We start from the raw sequence: 23,996 nt of genomic DNA, 5'->3' as shown, positions 1-23,996 counted from the left end.
GAGTTGGGTATCTAGCTCATTGGCAGAGCGTGTACTGAACATGAACAAAGCCCTTATTTGATTCCCAGCACCGAACACTGAAACAATCCAGTTTGTCCATGTCTTTGCACTAGATTTAGTCACATGTTTTCTAATGATAGTTTGTGACCTTATTTTGAAGCGGTATTTTTTCTTCCTTTCCTTTTGTACATTTCTTTCAATGTTTTCTTCTTTAGGTCCTGCTCCATTTGTGACCTTTGGAAAACAAGAAGGGGTTAGAAAAAAAAATTCCAGTAATGTGGCTTGTCTATTTTGACCCAATTTGGCGTCTTAGTTCCTGTTCTATTGCTGTGCTAAAACACCATGACAAAGGAAACTTATAAAAGGAAGCATTTAATTGGGGTTTGCTTACAGGTTCAGAGGGTGAGTCTGTAGTGGGAGAGAGGCTAGACCTGGTGTGGGCTTTTGAAACCTCAACAAGGCCACAACTAATCTTTCCCAAGCAGTCCCACCAACTGAGAACCAAACATTCAAATATCTGAGTTTATGGGGTAGGCATTCTCACTCAAGCTACCACACTTGGGAAGAAATCCCACAAGAAATTCGTAAGCTCAGACTTGGTTTTGCTCAGATTTGGAGTTTGAATCACAGCATGGAGACCCCCACACTCAGAAACCAGCATAAAAATGACATTAAAGGATGTTATTGCTTCTACTATCTCAGAAGAAGTAAGTATAAAACGTTCAGGTGTTATAATGTGCTGAATTTTCTCAGGAGAAATGAAGATGAGTTCATTAAATTAAACTTAAATGTAAAAACAGCATCTAGCCAGATGAGACCCTCTTTCAAAACAAAATAAAATACAGCCACTCAGAATCTACTACAAGAGACTGCAAGCACAAGAAATAGCTGAATTAGGCCTAGGCCATGAAAAACTTCATAATTATGTTGTGAAGATTATATTTTAAGTTATTTAATTAAAACAGTTAGGGAGTAGGGGCAGGGAGAACACAGCTCAATAAAAGAATGCCTACTTAGCATGTATGAGAATTCTTGAAGGAATAATGTAGAATGACAGAGAAGGACTTCCTCTCATGTGTATAGGCACCTGCCCATGCCCGGGTCTGCACACATTCAGTCACCGCACTTCCCTCCCCAAGCCAAACTGATACAATCATTTGCTATCTGATGAAAATCCAACTTGCATAATGCTCAGGTGGAAGCACACAATGAAAAAGGAAACTAGTTTTTTCTATTACTGCTTTTATATCATAACACTGATTCTGACTGCTTACTATTTCAGAAAATATGAGGAGTCTGAAGATGAGTTGAGAAGTGAAATGATAGAATCCCTAGAAAAACTTGCAACTTCCACAGAAGAAAGGGAAGAGGCTCCCAGCTGCTCCAAGAATGCTGAAAAGCCAGGAGAGAAAGAAAGGCTAAACTTGGCAGCCAGAAACTCCAGTGAAGGTCTGGAGTTTGGCCTGTCTAATCTGCATTGTTAAGACCACAGTTCATCAAATGCCAGTCAAGATGTGCACATATAAATAACCTACCTCTCATTGCTGGTGATTGATGTCCTTAAAGAAAAATCTCTCACTGAGCTTACATACTTTGCCCAGATTATGCTCTTGAGGACAACTGGTGAATGCTAGTTTTTAGCTTTAACTCTATTAAATAGGAATTATCTGTTCATATCTCCATGTTTGTCTTTAAAATAAAATTTCTTAGGAAAAAAAATCAGCTTTGGCTATGTATGGCAGTTACACTGGTACTTGCTCAAATGGTAGTAAAACTCTATTAACCCTTCCATTCCCTTTAAGGTTCTTGTAACATTTACTTGGAGTCCAAGGGAACAAATTTTAGCAATAGAATACTGGAACTATTGTGATCTTACACTTTGGGGGTGAGCAGAGTTAAGAGGAAGCACAATGGGGAAAGTGAGGTAAACTGCAGAGGCCAATTTTCTTCTAGAAATTCCGAAGTTCCTATCATAGCTATGTAACAGAAGTAACTTTTCTGTTGTATTCACGGACATGAACACAGATGCACTCTCATTTACTTATTCAAAGCAATGCTTAGGAGTCGAGGGTACTTTTACATAATATTCTGAAAGTACTAATAACAACACTGGTACTTGTCATAATTTTTCTTACATGATGATCCTGTAAAATACTCTGGAAATTATTAAATTAGGGCATGTGGGGCTGGTGGTATAGCTCAGAGGTAAGGTAGATGCTTAGCATGCACAAGAGCTTGGGTTTGATTCCCAACACCAAAACCAACTATATGAGATACAACTATCTCTAACTCACTTAAGGCACCTATAAAGAGCTGGAGAGATGGTTTGATTTCTAAGAGGACTCAGAACAACTTTCTCTCCTCCCCCAAGAACCATAGACTAACTAACAAAACCCCCAGTACCCGGTATCAGAAACCTTTTTGTCATGGGACCATGATCAAGAGACCCCCGAGACAATATAGGCTATTGCTATTGCCTTTGTTACCTAACAGAATTGAAGTCCCCATTGCTGAAGACATCACACACTTTGGACACAAGACTTGCAGGATTCAAGGTGATCTGACTGGAAAGCTTCCTCTTTTGACTGGAAACTAGATTTCATAATGCAGAAAGGTGCTTTGCCAGCTGCCAAGGGAGGATAGCAATCATTAGTCTTGCTCAGCTGTGATGCTTATAAGCCTCAACAATGACCAGCATGAGCTGTCTCTAAACGTGCAACAGTGGTACTTATATACTGGTGGTAACCAATAGCTGCCAAATTGGATGGAAGGATCATTCAAGAGAAGGGAAGTCATGCCTGGTTAGTGAGGTCATGGATTTTGGAGAATGTATTGCTGCCACTTTCATAAACTGCTGTTTATGAAACTGCATTTTAAATGTCTATCTTTATACCATGGATAAGTGTAGTTTTCATTCTGCAGCAGATGGAGACCATCATAGGAAGCTACATCTGGTCCAGTGTAGAGAAGAGCTGCTGTGGGGTGCCCAGTCCCAACTGATACAAAATACAACACAACCCTTACACCTAAGGTACAGTGAACATTACACAAGAGAGGGGTAGAAAGATTTTAAGAGCCAGAGGACCAGGTAGTCTGTTGTAATATTCTTATTTTCTAGATATGACAAAGGAATCTACACCCACAAAATCTCAACAATGTGCCTAAACAAGACCTGAAGAGTGACCACTCCAGTTGATAGTCAAAGCGGATGAGGAAATCTTACATGGCTCAATCCCTAGATGAGGGTTCTCAACCTTCCTAATGCTGTGACCTTTTAATACAGTTCCTCAAGTTGTGGTGACCCCAACCATAAAATTATTTCATTGCTACTTCATAACTGTAATTTTGCTAATGTTATGAACTGTAATGTAAATATCTGCTATGCAGGATATCTGATATGCGACCCCCAAAGGGGTCTTGACCCACAGGTGAGCGCCTCTTTCATAGATTAAGAGCCACAGGGAATTAATGACTGGTGAGAAAGAATTATTTTCCCTAGGGATGAGCCCCCTATTGGTCATCTAATACCAGTGGTCATCCCTAAAACAATACAGACAACACCAAAGGGACCCAGAAGCTGCATTTACATATTTATTTGCATACACATGTAGCAATAATTAAGGAAAAAAGAGACCATGAACTTCAGAGGTAGGAGAGTCTGAGGGGTAAGGGGAAGTGGAAAAATAATATAAATATTTTAATTGAAGTACAGAAATCAACCGGCAGATTTAGCTACAAGTGGATTTTGTATCACTAGCTCTACATCACATTAGTTATAAATATATTGTACAGACGATGGAACATATACTCACAGTTGTGACTTCACACACTGTATAGGAATGTGAATCCCCACTGCTGTGGACTGCTGAAAAGTCACAACTGTGGAGGACTTAACAGCTGCTCACAGGTTTCCTAGAGACAGTTAAAGACGAGCCCCGACTTTTGCACAGTATGTGACATCTAGTTAAAAAAAAAAAAAATCTGTAGAACCTTCTTAGGAACACCGGAAAATATACATGTAAACCGTATTTTATGCTTTTGATACATGAAAATAATTTTGAAGTGTTAAGAAGTTGAGAATCCTTTCTTCTTTCATCCCATCTTGCTTTTTAAATTCCAATTTCTATAATCTTTTTTTTTTTTTTTCTGATTTTCGAGACAGAGTTTCTCCGTAGCTTTTTGGTTCCTGTCCTGGAACTAGCTCTTGTAGACCAGGCTGGCCTCGAACTCACAGAGATCCGCCGGCCTCTGCCTCCCGAGTGCTGGGATTAAAGGCGTGCGCCATCACCGCCCGGCATCTTCTATAATCTTTATAATATTTTGTGTGGATGGGTAGGCTGTGTGAGCTATAGCCAAGTTTTACCTCAAAGACTAGCCATAAAATTACACAGAATTACATGTATTACAGGCTTTTTTATTTTTATTTTTTTGGTGGTATTGCTTAATAATATGACTCTTGGTGGCTTTTTCTGACATCCTTATTTTTATTTTACTGGCCTCCCTCCATTATTTACCTCCTCCCCCTTTCCCTAAAAACCACCCCGGATACACACCCCACACACCATTTCCCTTACCAGGTCACTGTATCTTTGGTTCTTACTTTTACTAAGGCAATGCTTAATCTGCAGAGTAGCTGCATACACTTCACATCTTATATCACAATTCTGAAGGTATTATCAAATTGATTTCAGATGAAACACCCAAGAATCAAAAAATTTAAGGCATAGCTTCAGTGTTAGCAGGTCGGATATTTGTGAAGGGTGAAGCCAGGTCCAGCCCAGCATACTAACTACCACCTGGCACCCCCCACCATGGTGTGGGCACCATGATACGATATGCTTCAGAAAAGCAACTTAGCTTCCTATTCTGTTGAATGAATTGAGGCTGACTTTTAGCCTTAAGTGGGTGGGGCTGTTAATGGATGTGAAACTCATAGAAATGATCTGTGGTGAGCACTAAACAAAACCCGACTTCCACACAAACCTAGTTATGAGGAAGATTGTTGCCTGTGTTTTGACTTCAACGTATCTGTACATATCCATGAAGAGATCAGTCTATCCCATCTCTTGATTGATGTTTTAGACTAGGATTAAGATGTCTGTTTGAAGCTTCTTTTTCCTTTTAAGAAAATTTTTAGGTATACTTAAAGGGTTACCCATGCTGTTGTTTGCCAGGCCTTCTGGGGTTGGGGTAAAGCACTCACTGGTTAAAGCACTTGTGCACCATGAGCGTGGCTCTCTCCAGGTTTAATCTCTGCCTCCCGAGTATTGGGATTAAAGGAGTGCGCCACCACTGCCTGGCTCGATTGGTAATTTTTTTTTTTAAAGAATTGTACTGTTCAGATATTGAGACCAAATATTAATGTAAAATCTGTAAATTAAGCTATGAGATTACTTTTTCCATAAAGATAATTTTGCCATTTTGTTTAATACTACCATGTGTATAAACACATTGCTGAGAATATTGCTCAGGTCGCCTTTATTACAATAGAGAGTAAACGTAGAAAATATTTACACGTGAAAGCATTTCCAAATGAAGCATTTCCTTTTACTTTTTGATGCTGGAGATGGAACACAGGACACACCAAGCACAGGCTCTACCACTGATCCACACCCTAGCTCCACTTTGTATAAAATATCTAGAATATACACAGATTTGGCATTAAGTGAGTAGCTTCTCCACAGAAGACAGGAATGCGACTTCAAACTCCTGGTCAGAAAACCTGCTCACAGACGCTCTAGCAGTCCTTCCGATCTGAAGTCTCTTTTCTGCAGACAGAGAGAGAATATGAGCCATGGTTTCAGCATAGCCTTCTTCACTCTCAGCCAGAAATCCAGTTATTTGTCCTTCATGAGGAACGACAATGTCAAGCTTCGGGCCTCCTGAATTGTGTGCAAGGATAATTGTGCCAGCTGCCATACACTCCACAACTCCTGAGAAAGAAACAACAACAATAAAAAAAAATTTAAGTTTTTGATGAACACAAATCTTAAAAAATTCTGAAATCTAGAAACATTTGATTAAATATTTGTGAGTCTAGAATCTGCTTATTTAGTATGATACAAAATAAAACAATTTTAAGGATTTTTTGTGTGTGCTTGCCTGTGAAGGTACCATGCAAGATGGAGGTTAACTTCAGCTTGCTCTATTGCTCTCCACTGACTGCCAGACACTCGCTGATTTTGGAGCTCACTGATTTGTTTAGATTGTCTGGCCAGTGAGTTAAACATCAACTAGAGCTGTGATTCTCAACCAAAAGGGTTGAACCCCTTTTGGGGGTGGGGGTTGAACAATCCTTTCAAAGGGGTCTCCTAAGACCACTGGAAAACACAGATATTTACCACTTATAATAGTAGCAAAATTAGTTATGAAGTAGCAATGAAAATCATTTTATGGTTAGGGGACACCACAACACTCCACCACCAGTGGTGGATTCATAGGTATGCTGCCACACCTACCTTTTACAGGGGTGCTGGAGACTTAACTTAGGTACTAATGCTTGCACTGTGAGCAGGATACTCAGTGAGTTACCTCCCAAGCACCCATTCCTTTAAGCCTTTTAGTCTTCAAAGTGTCATAATAATATTGCTTCACTATTGATTAAAACAGACAAGTAGATGGAGGTCTACAGAAATATTCTATGAAGTCAATACACTGGGACCGAGGATATAGTTCAGTAGGTTGAGTGCTTGCCTCATATGCATGAAACCCTGTGTTTGAACCCTAGTATCACATTAAACACTACATATGATGGTGCACACCTATATTTCTAGCCACTGGGAGGTAGATGAAAGAAGATCAATAGTTCAAGGCCATCCCTAGTTACACAGCAAGTTCCAGGCCTGGCTAGGCTATGTGGGACCCTCCCTGTCTCATCTCAAAGTAGGGAGTGGGGTGGGGGGATAATATACTACACAAAGTAGAAGACTAGACAATATTGCCAGATGATAAAAGATGAACAAGCACCAGAAGATAGAAAACATCAAAAGTATAAAGTTTAAAGAGGTTCAATAACATCAGCAGATGAAAGTGTAAACAACCTTGGAGAACTAAAGTGTGCTGCTGCTCACAAAACACACAGCTGCCTGTGTTCAACAGCAAGGTGGAGTTGGGTAAGTTTCGGTTATTGCTTGCCACAGGACGTATGTGAAGGTGGAAGTTACTCTCTCCGGCCTTCCCTAGTTGTACTCCTGTTTCATTCCCTCTCCTAAACAGATCTAGCTATGATGCTTTCTGCACTCACAGACTCCAGGTGCTCTCACTGGTTACCTCTGCTTCCTGTTCTCTTACCAGGGATCTTTTCCTGTGTCACTGATGGCCTCTTCCCTTCCCCACTGTGCAGTCTGGAGCCCTGCTCCTTTTCTTTTTGTCACTAAACCCCAGTTCCATGTTTGCAAAGCACAGTCCATGACCATTTCTGTAGCCTCCCCCTCTTCTGCCTGCTCACCTGCTCCTGCTCAGCTCTTTACTGAGGCTCCTCTTGCTCTCACACTTTCCCCCAGCGATCTCCACCACATCTGCAGCTGCCTGTGCCACACTGTATTAGTCAGGGCTCTCTAAGGGAACAGAACTGGCAGACTAAGTACATATATTATAGGATTCATTAGAGTGACTTACAGCCTTAGTAGAGGCTTCTAGAACAATCAAAACAACTGTGATGTTTTGAAGGAGAATGTTCTCCATAAGCTTATGTATTTGAATTTGTGGTTTCCAGTGGGTGGACTTGTTTGGGAAGATTAGGAGCTGTGACCTTATTGAAAGTGTGTCACTGGGGGCAGGTCTTGACATTTCAAAAGACATGCACATTCTCTGACTCCAAGTTGTAGAACAAGATATAAGCTTTGAGTTGTTTTCTGTCAGCATAGCTTTGTGCTGCTAATATGGATTCTAATCCTGAAACCATGAGCTCCCTAATTTTTCTTTTATAAATTTTGTTGGTGTTTGTCATAGCAGTATGAAAATAATTAAGATAAGGACCTAAATGCATATCTTGCAGTATCAAACAACTTGCTGGAAAGAAAAACTCACCAATCCCAAAATGCTCATTCCACATGGTATGCAGCCCGATTGTTGCTTCAGACAGGTAATTCTTCAATTCATCGAATGAAATGTTTATTTTAAATTCCACATCTTCTTGAACGCCCAAATTCTCAGACAGTTTTCTCAGTTGGTTTACGCGAAGCTCATCATCTTTGTTTCGACACCCCCCAATAAGGATAAGTTTAAGTGAAGGGTGTGACTCAGGTGCCTTCTCATTTAGCAATTTAGCAAAGGCTTTGATCTGCAAAGCGTGATTCTTTTCAGGCCTGAACTGGCCAATGGAAACCAACAAATGTCTTGAGGTCACTTTTTTCTCATGTAAGGGGATGTCCAGAAATGTCTGCACATCACAAGGTGGATAAACAATGTTAGTGCAATGGCCAACTTTCCACAGTGAGAGAATATGATTCAGTGTCCAAGTGGAATTCACCATGACTACATCACTGCAAGAACCAACAAGGCCATAAATAAAAGCAAATAAATAGTAGTAGATGAGCTTTGCTTTGCTGAGAAGAGCATTCCTGCTAATGAAAGCTGCATTATTAAATCCAGTGTTTTGATTTTTCACTACAGAGAGCATGTCAGTGCTGATAGTGGGATAATGAACATAGCTCCCAACTCGGCAGCCCCCCACATATTTAAACAGAGGGAGTGTGAAAGCATATCCCATAGAGTCGATGTAAACATCAGGAACACGCTGCATCAGAGCTTCCCAGCCAAGAAGAATGGATCCAAGACTCTGCCCCAGCAATGTGAAGTGGGGATACCGATGATCTTCCACAAGGTAGCGCTTCCTTAAGAAAACAAACTGTACTGGGTGAACTAGCTTGATGTTAAATCTTCTGAAAGCACCTTCTAGTATCTGTTGACCACTGACATTACTGTCACCAGTATACACTACATAAACCGCTTCAGGATATCTGAAACAAAATATTATTAATTTCAGTTAAAATTCAGGCAAATGTTACAATTTCCTCATATTCACAAGCAAGCTTATTTTTATACTAAAATGCTTTCTACCCCTTTTCATTTATTGCATTTAAACTACTGACTCCACCCTTTCTTAAGGTTTTAACTTAATATTTCAAATGAGACCATGTGCTGTAGTTTGGTTGTTACCTGCACATTCTAAAGCTGAAGCTTAGGAGTGGCAAAAAAGGAAAGGAACTCATAATGGGAATAACAGGAGTTGTGCCTTTCTAAACTTTCTTCTGCTGAAGACTGAACTCAGGCCCCTGTGCATATATAATACACACTTCACCCCTGCACTACAGTCATTCTTTGTGGGACCTTATAAAAGGACTAAAGGAGAACATTCCCTCCATCACAGCACAAAGATGCAGCAAGCAGCGGTTACCTATGAGTGAATCACATTCTTTGGCTCTGGACTGTAGACTTCCCAACCTCTGGAATTACGAGCAGTACATTTCTCTTGTTTATAAACTATGCAGTTTAGCTGAGCAGTGGTGGCGCACGCCTTTAATCCCAGCACTCGGGAGGTAGAGGCAGGCGGATCTCTGTGAGTTTGAGGCCAGCCTGGTCTACAAGAGCTAGTTCCAGGACAGGAACCAAAAGCTATGGAGAAACCCTGTCTCGAAAAGTCCCCCCCCCCACCAAAAGTAAACTATGCAGTTTAAGATATTATGTTATAGTCATCTGATGAGACTAAGATATCATGTCTTCTAATTATTTGACATTCCTTCTACTATGGGTTTTAAATGGAGCAAATTCCAACAGAAATTCCTGATATATCAAGAAAAGGTTTTCACTCTTAAGGAAATATTAAACATTTTATTTTAAGTAGTTTGGCTGCAGAGCACTTGCCCATCATGCATAAGGTCCTGAGTTCAACCTTTAGTATCAGAAAATAAAGAAAAAAGACAAAGTGTGTGTGTGTGTGTGTGTGGACGGGGCATACATCCTTATTTTATATGGTTCTTTGTATAAAGCAGTAATGAGATACTAAGAAAACAAACTTAAGATTCACCAAAGCTGTCTTAAGAAATGATCATAATTCTTTTTTTTTAATACTTATTTATTTGTTTATGCAATATTCTGTCTGTGTGTATGTCTCCAGGCCAGAAGAGGGCACCAGACCTCATTACAGATGGTTGTGAACCACTATGTGGTTGCTGGGAATTGAACCCTTGTTTATGTGTATTGTATGTTACCGAAAGTGTACACTACATGTATGTAGGTACCCCAGGAGGCCAGAAGAAAGTGTTAGACTCCTCAGGGCTAGAGTTATAGGAAGTTATGAAGCACCCGATTTGGATGCTGGGAACTGACCTAAGGTCTTCTGGAAGAGCAGCAGGCACTCTCAATTGCTATGCCATCCTTTCAGCCCTGATAGATGGAATCATAATTCTAAGGCATTACTTAGTATTTCCCCTCATTTGTAATACGGCTCCCACATATGTAAATCTACATAATGAAGTGTAACTGACTGGGGACAGTTAACCACATTCCTTTAAGAAATGAATTCCTGGCTCTGGAGACATGTCTCAGTGGTTAATACTTGTTGCTCTTACAGAGTTCGGTTCCCAGTGCTCACATGGTGGCTCATAAGGATCCAATGCCCTCTTCTGGTCTCTGTGGGCACTGCATGCATATCTTGCACTTTCATACATGCAGGTACACATAAAATAAAAATAACTAAATAAAATATTTAAAAAATTAATTCCCTTGTTTTAAAGTAGTTATAAACATATTGTTTCCTTTTTTGGTACCCCAATTTTCAGACAGATTTCCTCAGCTATTTAACTAATTCTAACATAACAAATTCTCTTAACCACATCCTAAGTAATATACATATATACATATATAATTATATCCTGATTACAATATAATATCAAAACTATAGACTTGGGCCAAGGAGATGGCTCAGTGGATAAAGCACATGCCACACAAGTGTAAGGGCCAGTGTTTGCAGCCCCTGAACCCACATAAAAGTGGCAGCCATGGGTCAGGCGGTGGTGGCGCATGCTTTTAATCCCAGCACTCAGTAGGCAGAGGCAGGTGGTTCTCTGTGAGTTTGAGGTCAGCCTGGTCTAATAAGCGAGTTTCTGAACAGCCAGAGTTGTTACACAGAGAAGCCTTGTCTTGAAAAACTAAAAAAAAAAAAAAAAAAAACTAAAAAAAAAATCTTTGAGGCGGGAGAGATGGCTTGGTAGTCACACCACCTGATCTTCAGAGGTCCTGAGTTCAATTCCCAGCAACCACATGGTGGCTCACAATCATCTGTAATGAGATCTGGTGCCCTCTTCTGGCCTGCAGGTATATACACAGACAGAACACCATGCATATATAATAAATAAATCTTTCTTTTAAAAAAGCAGAGAGTAACTGAATATGACACCCAACATTAGCTCTGGGACTCTGCATGCATGAGCACACATGCATACACAAATGCTCGCCCAAAGTATATGTTTAATTATTTTGTTTTTTGTAAAGACTGTAAACCTTTCTCAGTTAAAAAGCATGCCAACAAAGGAAAAAGTTAAGACATTTAAGATAATTTGGGGTTGTTTTCCTAAGGGAATCTGGGAATATGTTCTTACCTGGATAAGTTTCATACAAACCCCACACAAAGTCTCATACAAAAATATTTATATATTTTTAGACACTTTATAAAAATTATTTTCAGCCAGACATATTGGTGCATGTCCTTAAATCCCTGCACTTGGGAGGCAAAGGTAGGCTGGTCTCTGTGGGTCTGAAGTCAGCCTGGTCTACATAGTGCATTCCAGGACAGCCTGAGATACACAGTGAGACCCTGCCTTGATAAAACCAAATATAAACAAATATAATTATTTTCTACAAAGTTATTATATATACACAATAAGATCATATCCCTTGCCCCCATATCATCTTCCCCATCCCAACCAATTTCTTTCTTCCTACCTTCATGTCTTTTCCTGGTATGTGGGCATTTAATTAGGGGCAGTTATTTAAACATGGGCAACCTACTCACTAGCGGCTGCAGCACAAAGGACTATAACTCCCCCACCTCCAGTAAACGCTAACCACCTTTAGCTTCTCATTAATGGGCGGGGCCTTAGAAGCCCCTCTCCATCTATGACAGGATGTTGACGGGTCTAGTCTCACGTAGGTTTTGTTCACATAGCTTAGTGTTTTTATCTGAGAAATAAGAGCATGTTTTACAAGCTAGCTTTTTCTTTTCCCTTTTGAGAGGTGGTTCTCCTTATGTTGCCCAGGCTGGCTCAACTGATCTTCCAGGTTAGTCACTGGAGGAGGTGGGATGACAGCTGTGGAACACTGGGCTGAACCTAAAATTCAGTATGACCTTAGGAGGCAAGCAGCCACGTTGTGTATTAGCTAAGAAAGATGCATACCTACTTTTTCTGCAGGGCTTTCAAAGCGCACCATAGAACTCTCTCTCCACCGCCGCCCGCATTGCAGTAAGGATGGAAAAAGGCAACTACCGTTTGATCTTTTCCATTTTTGCTGGTTGAGACTGACTTTTTTCTCCTCTGTAGATGTCGCCTCATTATCCAAAGGACAATTACCAAGCATACACAGAGAACTCCACATATTATTAGTCCAGGAAAGAACAGTGAATAAAAAAATCTGAAATAATAAAGAGGTGAAAATCAATTTGTTGTCATTTAAAAATAAGGCTACAAATTAAAGTTTACTTTTATATATTTGTTTAATATCTTAGTATCAGAGAGAATTTCTGTAGCTTATAAGTCTGATAATAAAATATTCAATTATTTAATACTCCCCCCTCCACCTCACTGGTGGTGATTAAATTCAGGGCCTTATACATGCCAAGCAAACATTTAATTCCTAGCCAATATTTACCCATATTTAAGCAAATGGCTTTAAAAAAAGGTAACTATCATGCAAAGTTATGGACTACTCATCAAATCACGACTATAATGCAGAAAGTTAGCCACTACACGTACACAGTACAGAGCTGGAGGCATTCCATACAGCAGGAAGAAACAAGAATGTGCTAGAACTAGCCTAGTCATATTTTTAACAATCACTTTAGAACTAGAAGCAGAAAGTACAATTCGAACCGCCGTTATACTAACTCTAAATTCTCTCTCTCTCTTCTTCTTTTTTTTTTTTATACTTTTTTTGGTTTTTTGAGCCAGGGTTTCAGTCCTGGCTGTCCTGGAACTCACGCTGTAGACCAGGCTGGCCGCGAACTCAGAGATCCGCCTACCTCTGCCTCCTGAGTACTGGGATTATGGGTGTGTGACACCCCCCAACCCCCAGCTGCTAGCTCTAAAATTTCAACCTGCACAAAAGTACAGATGTTGAAAGAACTCAGGTAGGCCTTCATAGGTTAGGAAGATCTTGAAATATACAACTATCAAGACAGTGGTAATTACTATTTATTATTATTATTTCTATTTCCTAATATTTACAAAGGAAACGATATTTAGCCTAAAAACAAAACCAACATATTTATAATTTAAACATCAGGCAGGAAAAAAAATAAACCAACAGAGGGTCAAGAAGCAGAGAAGGAATCAATCGGTTTACGGAGCTGAGAGAGAAGCGGCAATGACAGGTAAGGAAACAGTTGCTCGGCCAGTAGCGTGGCACGCTTAACGGCTGCGGTAAGCTGAGGCAGGACGAAGAAAGCCCTTCGGCGGAGCTCGGCTGGGTGGCCTCAGGGATCTCCACCAAGGAGGGGACACTTGCGAGCTCAGGGTACCACGCTCCTCACCTCAGCAGCGTGTAAAGCCGCCAGCTCCCCACGTCCGCCGCCATCTTGCCCACCCCCAGCCTCGCCGCCCGGAAGTGCTTGGCTGTGCTTCTCCTCTATTGGCTCCTGAGGAAGCGTGCGCTCTAGCCACGCCCCTCCGGCCTACACGCCTTCCTACTGGCTGCCGCAGCGCCACTTCCCACGGGCGGGGCGCACATGGGCCCGCCCACTTGGGCCGCACCACGGCGGTCATGGGCGTGGGGGGCCGGGGGGCGTGGCCTGTGATGGACAGCGGCTTCTCTGACCTCGCCCCCCCCTCCAGTCCTAAAGCCCCCTTCGCGGGCGCCCCGCCCCGCCCCCACCGCGGTACGGGCTCCAGGTCGGGACCCAATGGGAGGTGCGGGCGGGCGGCGCGGTGCTCTTCCCGTCCAGAGTCCACTCTCTCAGAGGTGGTGGCGGGTCCCCGGCGGTCGCGGGAACGGGGCTGGAGAGGGGGCTGCGCGGGAGCGGGCGTCCTGCGGCTGTGGTCCCGGGCTGCAGCTCCTCCCCGGCGCATCGCCGACCTCAATGCCCGGAGTCCGCAGCGCCGGGTGTTCCCCAGGCACCGCGGATGCGCGTCTTCGCGCCTCCTCTCCCTGGCTTGTAAAGTCGCTCTTCCGTCCCCTGACCAGGTGACCTTTGGGCTCCGGGATGGATCCCAGGAAGAAGTTGGCGTTTGTGGGGACGGTGCCTGAGCAAGAGAGACAGGTCACAGCCAAAGAGACCAGTCGGAAAGTAAGTTAACTTCCTCGGACCGCGCGCTCTGCGCACCTGCCCGAAGCGCTTTCCTCGGTTCCTCCAGGACTCGTGACTGAGGACACGTTCCCCTCCGGACCCCAACTCAAGGGGTGGTCTGGGGGAAAAGCACTAGAGATCGAGTGTGCCCTGAACTTTTTTTGGTGTTCAACCATTTAGAGCCCGGCACTTTGCTGGGCTCTGAGCGTGGGGTTACTGTGCAAAAGCTCTAGTTGCTCAAAACTTCTTACCTGGGGGTGGATTAGTCGCGATCTGGAGCCTGGCTTCTCATATAGTCTACATCCAAGTCTTGTAGCTTCAAGGCACTCATTTTAATAATACAAGTAGTCAATTAATGCAATCTCTTAAAAATACAAACAGTACAGAAAAAAATACAAACAGTACAGAAATATTTAACAAGAAAAGCAGATCTGTTTTCCAGTTATTTTCTTCACGTATGTTTCCTGTCAGCAAATATTACCGAAACTTGTAGGTTTCAGGCATATGAATAATTCTTGAAGATTTGTTGTTGGTGTGTTGTTTTAAAATATTTCGTCTTGCCTAATAGAAATCACTTTTTATATTCTCTGACTTTTTTCAGGTAACTATGTTTTGCAGATTGTTTCACAAGTGACATAGGTGTCCCCTATAGTCTGTTGATGATTCCCTTGTGGGTGGGTGGTCCTGTTGGTTGCTTTCTTTCCTTTCCTATTTCAAAGTTGACATGATCTTTGCACTTGAATCATTTAAATGTGTGTGTGTGTGTGCACCCATTTGTTTTGGAGGTCGGGGCAGCTTGCTGGAGTTATTTCTCTTTTTCCACTGTGTGTGTCCTGCAGACTGAACTCAGGTCATCAGGCTTAAAGGCAGGTGTCTCATCTTGCCTTATTTGTACTTGAATTAAAAAAATACATTTATTTACTTATTTATTTATTTATTGTATGGGAGAGGGAAGGGAGGAGATCAGGCTTGGTGCCTTCACCCACAGAGCCATTCAGCTGGTCCTATACTTGATTTTTATATTCTTTTTTTGTTATTGTTTTGTTTTTGTTATTTTGTTTTTCGAGACAGGGTTTCTCTGTAGCTTTGGAGCCTCTCCTGGAAACTAGGTCTTATAGACCAGGCTGGCCTTGAACTCGTGGAGATCCACCTGCCTCTGCCTTCTGAGTGCTGGAATTAAAGGCGTGTGCCACCACCACCCAGCTTTAGTATATATTCTTGAGTATTTCTTTAGGTCTGGAAGTCTGGATTAGGGAGTAGCTTCCTCCTTTTGTACAGGTCTCTGAAATGAATTAATCCAGCAGTTTTATTGAGTGTGCCTTTAGTGAAATTCATTTAGGCTCAGGTGTGGAGAAATGAGAGAAGAGTGGGCTGATGGATGGGTGGGCCGAGAGAGGGTGGTGAATGGGTAATTCTTACAGTGTAAAAACTGCATTTGATCCGTGGTGTGAAGACAGCACACACTGGGTAGTGGTGGCCAGAGCAGAGGAGGAGACGTGGCCTATCTTTTGCACTGTCCCTGTGAGAGAGCAAAGTCTCTATCTGACCAGATGAAATTCAAGACCTGCGCCTCTCTTTGGAGCGATTGGTTAACTGCCCTGGCCGGTGTCGACCTCACCCTCCTGTGAATTACACTGATAATGGCTTTAGCCAAAGTCACAGGGCTTCCTATGTACTAGATGTATTATTTTTATACTTCTCTGTATTCACTCTCATTTAATTCTCATAACCCATGTCCCTGTCTGTCTTTATTCTGTTTTTACCGTGCTGAAAATCAAATCCACTGTCTTGTGCTCATGAGTCCTTTGATAGAGGTTTTTGTTTTAATTTTGTGCTGAAGATCGATGCCCTAGCATCCCACCAGTGACTGCGTCCCGTGCGCCAGCCCTGACATTAGCTGTGATCGTTCTATTACCTTTTTGGTGCTGTTGTTCAACAAATGCTTTCTTTTTTTTTTTTTTTTTTTGGTTTTTCGAGACAGGGTTTCTCTGTGGCTTTGGAGCCTGTCCTGGAACTAACTCTGTAGACCAGGCTGGTCTCGAACTCACAGAGATCCACCTACCTCTGCCTCCCGAGTGCTGGGATTAAAGGCGTGCGCCACCATCGCCCGACCAACAAATGCTTTCTTGAGGATTGTGTCAGAAATACTGAGTCTGAGGTTCCAGCTGTGACTTAGGGAAGTTAAATTCTTGAAGAATAGGAGTAGGAGGGCCATGATAACTACAGGGTAGGTGCTGGGGACCCAGAGGTCCTTGTACTTACTGAGAAGCACAAAGGTAACTAGGAATGTTAATGAAGCAGGGGTGTCTCTCCAGGGGAGATGAAATAGAATATCTGGACAAGAACACATCTACATTCCATCCAGAAGCTGAGAGTGGATACTGCTTAGGACCTGGTGACCGTTTGCTGTCTGGAGGCAGACCTCACCCACTTTTTGCCTTAGAGGCAGACCTCTCCCAAATTCCTCAGAATGATTATCCTCAGCTCTCAGTAGAACCAACCCACCCTTGGGGGAAGCGAGGGACTGAAGATGAGTTAGTTGCAAATAACTCCGAAATGACGAGTTTGGGGAACTTCCAGGAAGTAAAGCTTGTGAAGATGCTGGGTGTGTGGGTGGCCTGTGGGCAGAAGGCTTGGGACCTCTAGGAACCCATCCTCTCCCCAGGCTCTGAGCATCTCTTCCACTTGATTGTCCTTTCACTGCGCCCTCTGTTACCTGTTACGTACGTCCTGAACTGCTGTAGTGAACTGGCTATCCTAAAGTTGGGCAGGACCCCCACTAATAGCCGCTCACTCAGATGTTCAGGCGCCCCACATACAGTAACACTTCCTAGAATTAGAGACTCATACGTAAGCAGCCCTTCTCCCATGGGATCTGTGCCCTTGCCCCAGGAGATCTGTGCTAACTTCAGGCACTATTAGAACTTCAAAGAGCACCCAGGCCTTGTTGGTGGGGAAACTGAGGCAGCAGTTAAAGAACTTGCTCAAGGAAGCTTGCTAATAAGAGCAAATTTAGTATTCGGTCCTAGGTCAGCCTGACCAGCTTTCTCAAAAGCACACTGTTGTTGGGACTTCATTCTACTTGGTCATGCCATCTGGTATTATTGAACTAATGATCTTAACTTTGCAACTCAGAGATGCTTGAACAAGGGGGTTAGACTTAAACATTTCAGGCATATCCTCATCTGGGAGGTGGTGGTGCACACCTTTAATCCTAGCACTAGAGAGGCTGAGCCAGGCGAATCTCCCCGTGAGTTCAAGGCCAGCCTGGTTTACAGAGCAAATTCCAAGACAAAATCAGGGCTGTTACACAGAAAAACCTTGTCTCAAGTTCCCCCATAAATAGATAGATAGATAGATAGATAGATAGATAGATAGATAGATAGATAGATAGATAGATATCAAGCATATCCTCCACAGTATGCTTCTCAGTACAGAGTAGGCCATTCAGCCGCTACTCCAGAGCCCAGGGAAGTACTAACAGCAATATAGGTTGGAGTTAGCTCTTAAGGTGTATGGGTAGCATTGAAGGGAATGAGAATATTTCATAATATAGTTTTCTTCCTGAGGTGGGGATCTTGCTAGGTAGTACAGGTTGGTCTAAGACTTACACCCTCCTACCCAGTCCTGGAATTACAGGCGTGATTTTCCCCATAGTTTGTAAAGGTTCCCTTCAGTTGTTCAAGAGTGAATGAATCATTACTTCACCCATTGTGTTTTTCTTCAGGGGCCTCTCTGTGGGGCAGCAATTACCAGGCAGTTTAGGGCCTTCAATGCCTGATTTACAGGAATGCACTGTACCAAGCCTGACTTTTAATTTGTGTTTATTGTTTCCTTTATAATTTCAGTTTCTTTCCTTTTTTTTTTTACAGCTTTCTTTTCTCTTACTTATTTGTAGGTGTATGAGTGTTTTTAACCTGCATATATATCTGTGCACCACGTTAGTGCCTGGTGTCCAGAAGAGAGAGGTGGATCCCCTGGAATTGGAGTTACAGACAGTTGTGAGCTGCTGGGTATCAAATCTGGGTCCTCTGGAAGAGCAGCCAAAGCACCTAACCGCTGAGCCCACTCCACAGCCCTGTAGCTGGGTTTTAAATGCTTTACTGGCAGTCATTTCAGTTTGAATCAGAGGGTGGCCACGGTGGTGACGTGGTTGCTGGTAACCACAGCCCAGGTATCAAGGAAGTGTCATTGGTCAAGTGGCTCTATATTGTTCCCAACTAAATGAGGGAAAAAAAACCCCACAAAAATCAAAACCATTACCAGGTGAAATTCTGAAAATGCCCGTTAATGTTTAGTTTGTTTCTTTCTTTCTCATGATGTTGGGGACTTGCCACACCCCTAACCCTTTGTTTTTTAAACTAAGTTACAGAAGAAAATAGCAGTTTAAAGGTGGACGCAACAGAGCAGAACAGAATAGCTTTATTTTCCTTTGTGTGGCTAGGGCTGTGTCTAGTGTTGTGATAAACACCAGGACCAAAAGCAGCTGGGGGAGGAAGGGTTTGTTTGTTTGCACTGTCCACCACTGAGGGGAGTCAGGACAGGGACTCAAACAGGCCAGGCGCATGGAGGCAGGAACTGATGCAGAAGCCACGGAGGAGTGCTGCTTACCGACTCACTCATCATGGCTTGTTTGCTTATGTCATCCAGGGTGGCACCCACTCCGTATGGGATGGGCCCAACCATATCAATCATTAATTCAGAAAATTCCCCACTGGCTTGCCATAATTGAGATTTCCTCTTCTAGAATGACTCTAGCCTGTGTCAAGTTGACATGAAAACAGAGCAAGCTGGAACCCAGAGCTTTGTGCCTGTACACAGAGCTAACCCCCTAGCCAAATAATGGCCAGAAATTGTGAAATCCGCCCTCTTAGAATGTAAGTTTTGCTGGTGCCAAAAAAGCCAGGCAACTGTGTAGCTGACTCTGCTAGCAGTTTGTTCCTTATCTCGGTCCTGCCTTTGACTTGGCCTTTATCTATCTGGTTATGACCTTAAACACTGTTACCATTTGTAGGAGGGACAGTGACTCAGTCTTGTTCCTTACTCTCAACAAGTATCCTTCCTTCTTACAAGGAGCATGGTACCCCTGAGTGTCCTTTTTTTTTTTAAAGCTTTTCTTCCTGGCTTGACAAGCCCCCTTCCCCAATTTTTATTGAAATCTACAACTTGCCCCTTCCTCCTCCTTTTCCTTTTTCTTTGTTTTTTGAGGCCAGGACATGTAGCCTAGACTGACCTTAAACCTCTGCCTTATTCCCCTGCATGTCACTATGCTGTACAAACTGTGTTTTCTCCTCTTCTGTAGAATCAGAGGGCAGTTCAGTCTTCTTTTCAAGGTCGTGCTCGGCCTTTGACCTTCCCCTCTACCTGCCTGGACTCTGGGGGACCGATCCTCCCTTCACTCCCACCTCACTGCCCGTGAAGCCGGCTACTGGCTTTTATTCTGAAGTCTCTCTGGGACTCTATGCCCTCCCCTCTCTGTTGGACTTGCTTCCCTCCAGAGAAAGAGTTCTGCATTTCCCCGTTTTCATTCTTTGATCACTTAACATTTTTCTCATTGTCAGTTTATTGGCTGTGGAAGAATTACACACAAACATCTATATCCAGTTCTAAAATGTAATACTATAGGTTATGCCTCTATACCTCACCCGACCTAAGAATAAGAATATTGGGACTGAGGAGATGGCTTAGTGACCCTCGTGCAAGCATGAGGACCTGAATTTGAGTTTCAGCACCCATGCAGGAGCTGCCTATGGCGGAGGTTTCCTGTTAACCCAGCATTGTGGGAAGTAGGGACAGAAACAGGCTGATAGGAACTGTCCGGCCGGCCAGGCTAGCTTCCATTTCAGGGAGAGAGCCTGTCTTCACGGAGGAGGTGCAGAGTGACCGTGGACAACATCCCGTGTCCTCTTCTGCATGATGTACACATTCATGACACATGCATGCTTATCCCATGTGTTAGTGAGGCTTCTCTGGAGGAAGAGAACTGATAGACCAGCCCCCCCCCCCCCATTTATTAGAGTGGGTTACTATTCCAGTACTGGCTGCCTCCCCACAGAAAGTTCAGAACCCAATAGTTGTCCCGTCTACAAGGCTGGATTTCTTAGGTCTTCAGTATGCACCAGATCCTGAAGAAGTAGGCCCTAATGGTAGCGAAGGAACGGACTTGCCATCAGAAGTGAGGGCAAGCAGGCAAAGAACAGGTACTTCCTTTTTCCATGTCCTTTATATAGGCCACCACCAGAAGGTGTGGCCCAGATTTAGGGTGGGTCTTCCCACCTCAAATGATCAATCAAGAAAATCCATCACAGGTGTGCCCATCGGTGTGGGTTTTCATTAGTCTGGCTGCAGTTGATGACCTGTGATACCCACCCAACCCACTACAAAAAAGAGCAAGAATATTATCTCGTAGTATCATGTCTATCCAACTTCCCTTTCTTTCCTCTTCTACTTTTTTTTGTTTCTTCCACTGACTTGTATCTCTAGCCTGCTGTCCTCATTTTTTCCCTACCATCTACAGAAGTATCAACTGTAGTGGTCAACTGCCTTTCTTTGTTCTGTGTTTGCTATAGCCCAGGTTGTATTGCTTTGGATTTGAACATGGAGCCGTGGGTATACCAAGCACATTGAGCTATATCTGCAGCCTCTGTAATTCACCTTTTGTGTTTTAAAATGTTTCACGTGTGCCTGAATAGATGAACAAGATGTTATCTGGTTTTGCTAACATCTAAGATTTATTTAAAAAATACCAGTGTGTTTAGTGTTTTTCACTAGACATGGCAACTCTAAGATTTCTCCCTGGGAAGTATGCCTTTAAAGGGAACTGGCAGGTAGACGTGGTCTGTGGGTTTTTACAGGCATGAGCCGTTTGTCATGACTGTTTGCTGTCCCTCCTGACACGCACAGGCCACCGTCCTAGCCCTGCTTTTCTGAGTACTTTCTGATTTTGCCTTCGTCACGGTCCTGAAACCTCTCCTCTATCTTCCATGAATGCCAGGGTCAATCTGTCCCGATGTTTATTTTAATGTCCTTTCTCTGACTTAAATGTGTTTGTCCTTAAATTCATGTTGAAACGTAATCCTGATGCAACAGTATGAAGGGCTGTGCCCTTTAGGAGGTGACTGAGCAGGAGGGTCAAGTCCTCGTGAAATTGGGATTAGGTGTCCTTGTGAAAAGTCTTCATGGAAAGTGTTTGCTTCCTACCTCCTGCCCCTTTCTGTCTCATCTACCAGTGAGGACACTGGTCCCTCTCTCAGGACAGTGCAGCAACAAGACACCATCCTGAATAAAACGTAACCCCGACTAGACACTGACCTAGTGGCTTTGATCTACAATGGTGAGACACACAATTCTGTTCTTTATAAATTACTGTGTTGTTACAGTGGCCCAGATAGACTAAGAGACGGCTGTAGAGAAGGAGCCCTGTAGCAGGCACCTGGGATTGGGAAGTAGGTTGAAGCTGGAAGAGTTTGGATCAGGCCAGAAAAACCGTGGCTTGTTGTAAACAAAGTGTTGAGGGCGATTCTGGTGAGGGCTCAGAAGGGAGCGGTTGTAGATAAAGCTCAGATCCCCTTAGAGATAGTTCAGTGGTTGATCAGAGTGTTGGTGGAAATAGAGCAGTAAAAGCCATTGTCATGAGACCTCAGAAATGATAGGAGTCTTACTGGGAGCTGGAGGGAAGGCCATCTCTATTACAGTGTGGCAAAGAACTTGGATAAACCGTGGCCACAGCCTGGTACTTGTGGAAAGTAGATCCAGAGAGCCATGAGCTAAGATATTTGATGGAAACAAAACAAAGCCTAACAAACGAAGACACCAAGCAGGGTGTGTGGAGTGCTGCGGGGTTTCTCTCGGTCTCTAGAGTAGAACACAAGATCCAGAATGGAAACTGTCATAACAAGGGAAGGAGACTGAGATGGAAAAGTCTCAGCCAACCTGCTCTGTCAAGAGTAATGGGGTACTTGGGCGAAGACACTGGGGGTGCAGCCGAGCAAGCACTTGATGGGGAGATTAACATAGACAGACATTGTTTCAGACAATGGAAGAATGATCTTGAAGGCATTCCAGAGATCTACTTAAATTTGATCCTAAAATTGGCTGTATATGGAACCAAAACCCAATTCCCTACCCTTGTTTAAATGTCTTCATCTAAGTCATCAGGACTTTTTCTAAAGACCTGACTTTGATTTTTTTTTTTAAATTATTATTTACCAGCTGAGGCAAAACTCAGCTATCACTTCAAAGGAGTACAGGATGGTTTATTCTGGAGCCAAGTATGAATGACAATGGTCTGGAAACACAGATACCCTAAATACCGTGCTCTAATGTGGTTATGGTTTTATAATGCTTGTATAGAGACAGAACAATGAAAATTACAAATACATCATGGGAACATCAGGGAGGTGGGATACAGTAAAGGAGGGGAAACATTTGCTCTATGCCCTAGGTGCTGTCTGATGAAATTCTTAGCTTTTGGTTGGGAGAATTTAGAGGGTTGTACATCCCAAAAGGATTTACCTAGTAGGCACAAGGATGGATGTTAGATCAAGCAATTGTTCTTAAGAAGGCTTAAGATAACCCAAGATAATAAAGTTGGCTCAGAACCAGCAACATTTCAATTCTCTACAGTCACAGGAGTTCATTCATATATTCAGCAAATGTTGAGAAACTAAGTCCAGCAGTGTTTCAGCACTGGGAGTACAGCAGGCATGAGCACCAACTGACAAAGGATTCCTGCCTCGTGGAATTTAATTCCTGCCTATCTGCATTTGCCGACAGCCCACATGTCAGTATCACTGTAGCATGTGCTGGCTGACTGCTCTGGGGAGGAAAATAAGGCGGAGAAGGTTGCTAGGGAGTTGGGAATATTTGTAATTTAAACGAAATAGTTTTGGGGGAACTGATTTATGAGGTTCCTAAGTGAGTGAGGATCCCTAAGAGCTGATGGAAGGAGGATCTGTCTATGGGATGCTGGTGGGAAGAGTCTCCACACTGAGGGAACAGGTAGTTCTAAGTCCCTTTATTTAAGGAACAGGAAGGTGAGAACGGTCATCAGAGTATGAGATCCCCAGACCAGGGAGAGTGCGTGTGCTCTCTTACAGCGTTCTGACAGGTCGTTGTAAGGATTTTAGGTTCTGCTCTTGAGTGTGGGGGACACCCTGAAATCCTCTCTGGGGAGTAACAATTTCCTATTTTATCTATTATTCAGTCTTCCTGTTTATTCTGTGTTGAGAAGTCAAAGGTCACTAAGGAATTTTTTTTTTTCTGCTCTTTAAGACAGGGCCCAGTTAGTTGCCTTTGCTGGTCCAGTAGTTGCTAGGCAACCCAGGCTGTCCTTGAACCGGTGGCAGTCTTCCTGCTGAAGTCTCCTGAGTGCTGGGATGCAGGCACACTCTTCCAAAACCACTTTAGAAGTTTTTAAAAGATGCTATATTTGAGAGGAGACACTTCCTATTAGTAGTGAGTCCTGGGCCATAGCTGGGAGGAACGTCATGAATTA

At 43.1% G+C, this 23,996-nt stretch overlaps 3 protein-coding genes across 7 annotated transcripts in view; 2 read left to right on the top strand and 1 right to left on the bottom strand.

Annotated features, from left to right (window-relative positions):
* Nek5 (NIMA related kinase 5) overlaps nucleotides 1–1,649 on the top strand; it is a 34,966-nt gene extending 33,317 nt beyond the window's left edge. For all 4 annotated transcript variants that reach the window (XM_075984519.1, XM_075984518.1, XM_075984521.1 and 1 more), the window contains one exon: nucleotides 1,283–1,649. In XM_075984519.1, coding sequence (XP_075840634.1) covers nucleotides 1,283–1,484 — 202 coding nt within the window. In that variant the 3' untranslated portion in view covers nucleotides 1,485–1,649. The remainder of the gene's footprint in view (nucleotides 1–1,282) is intronic.
* Nucleotides 1,650–3,578: 1,929 nt separating this feature from the next.
* On the bottom strand, nucleotides 3,579–13,868 carry Alg11 (ALG11 alpha-1,2-mannosyltransferase). Of its 2 annotated transcripts, none has more exons than XM_075986294.1 (4): nucleotides 13,748–13,868; nucleotides 12,400–12,630; nucleotides 8,029–8,960; nucleotides 3,579–5,933 (listed from the first exon to the last, which is right to left on the bottom strand). In XM_075986294.1, the coding sequence occupies exons 1-4, from the start codon at nucleotides 13,789–13,791 to the stop codon at nucleotides 5,662–5,664; spliced, it is 1,479 nt and encodes a 492-aa protein (XP_075842409.1). In that variant the 5' UTR covers nucleotides 13,792–13,868; the 3' UTR covers nucleotides 3,579–5,661. The 2 variants fall into 2 exon arrangements, with proteins under 2 accessions (XP_075842409.1, XP_075842410.1); XM_075986295.1 differs by lacking the exon at nucleotides 3,579–5,933 and adding an exon at nucleotides 7,471–7,556.
* A 338-nt stretch (nucleotides 13,869–14,206) lies between these two features.
* Nucleotides 14,207–23,996, top strand: part of Atp7b (ATPase copper transporting beta) — a 67,641-nt gene continuing 57,851 nt past the window's right edge. The window contains exon 1 of the mRNA XM_075986293.1: nucleotides 14,207–14,500. Within this exon, the coding sequence (XP_075842408.1) occupies nucleotides 14,417–14,500 (84 nt within the window). The 5' untranslated portion in view covers nucleotides 14,207–14,416. The remainder of the gene's footprint in view (nucleotides 14,501–23,996) is intronic.

Source organism: Microtus pennsylvanicus, chromosome 9, assembly GCF_037038515.1.
Source record: "Microtus pennsylvanicus isolate mMicPen1 chromosome 9, mMicPen1.hap1, whole genome shotgun sequence".
Lineage (NCBI taxonomy): Eukaryota > Metazoa > Chordata > Mammalia > Rodentia > Cricetidae > Microtus > Microtus pennsylvanicus.
Note: the sequence above shows the minus strand (reverse complement) of the source record. Positions and strands in the feature narration are given on the sequence as shown.

Coding starts and splice junctions, on each gene's coding strand:
- Alg11 (XM_075986294.1), bottom strand. CDS start 13,791: ATGGCGGCGGACGTGGGGAGCTGGCGGCTTTACACGCTGCTGAG. Junction 12,631..13,747: donor CGGCTTTACACGCTGCTGAG/GTGAGGAGCGTG, acceptor TTATTATTTCAG/ATTTTTTTATTCACTGTTCT. Junction 8,961..12,399: donor TTGAAAGCCCTGCAGAAAAA/GTAGGTATGCAT, acceptor ATTTTGTTTCAG/ATATCCTGAAGCGGTTTATG.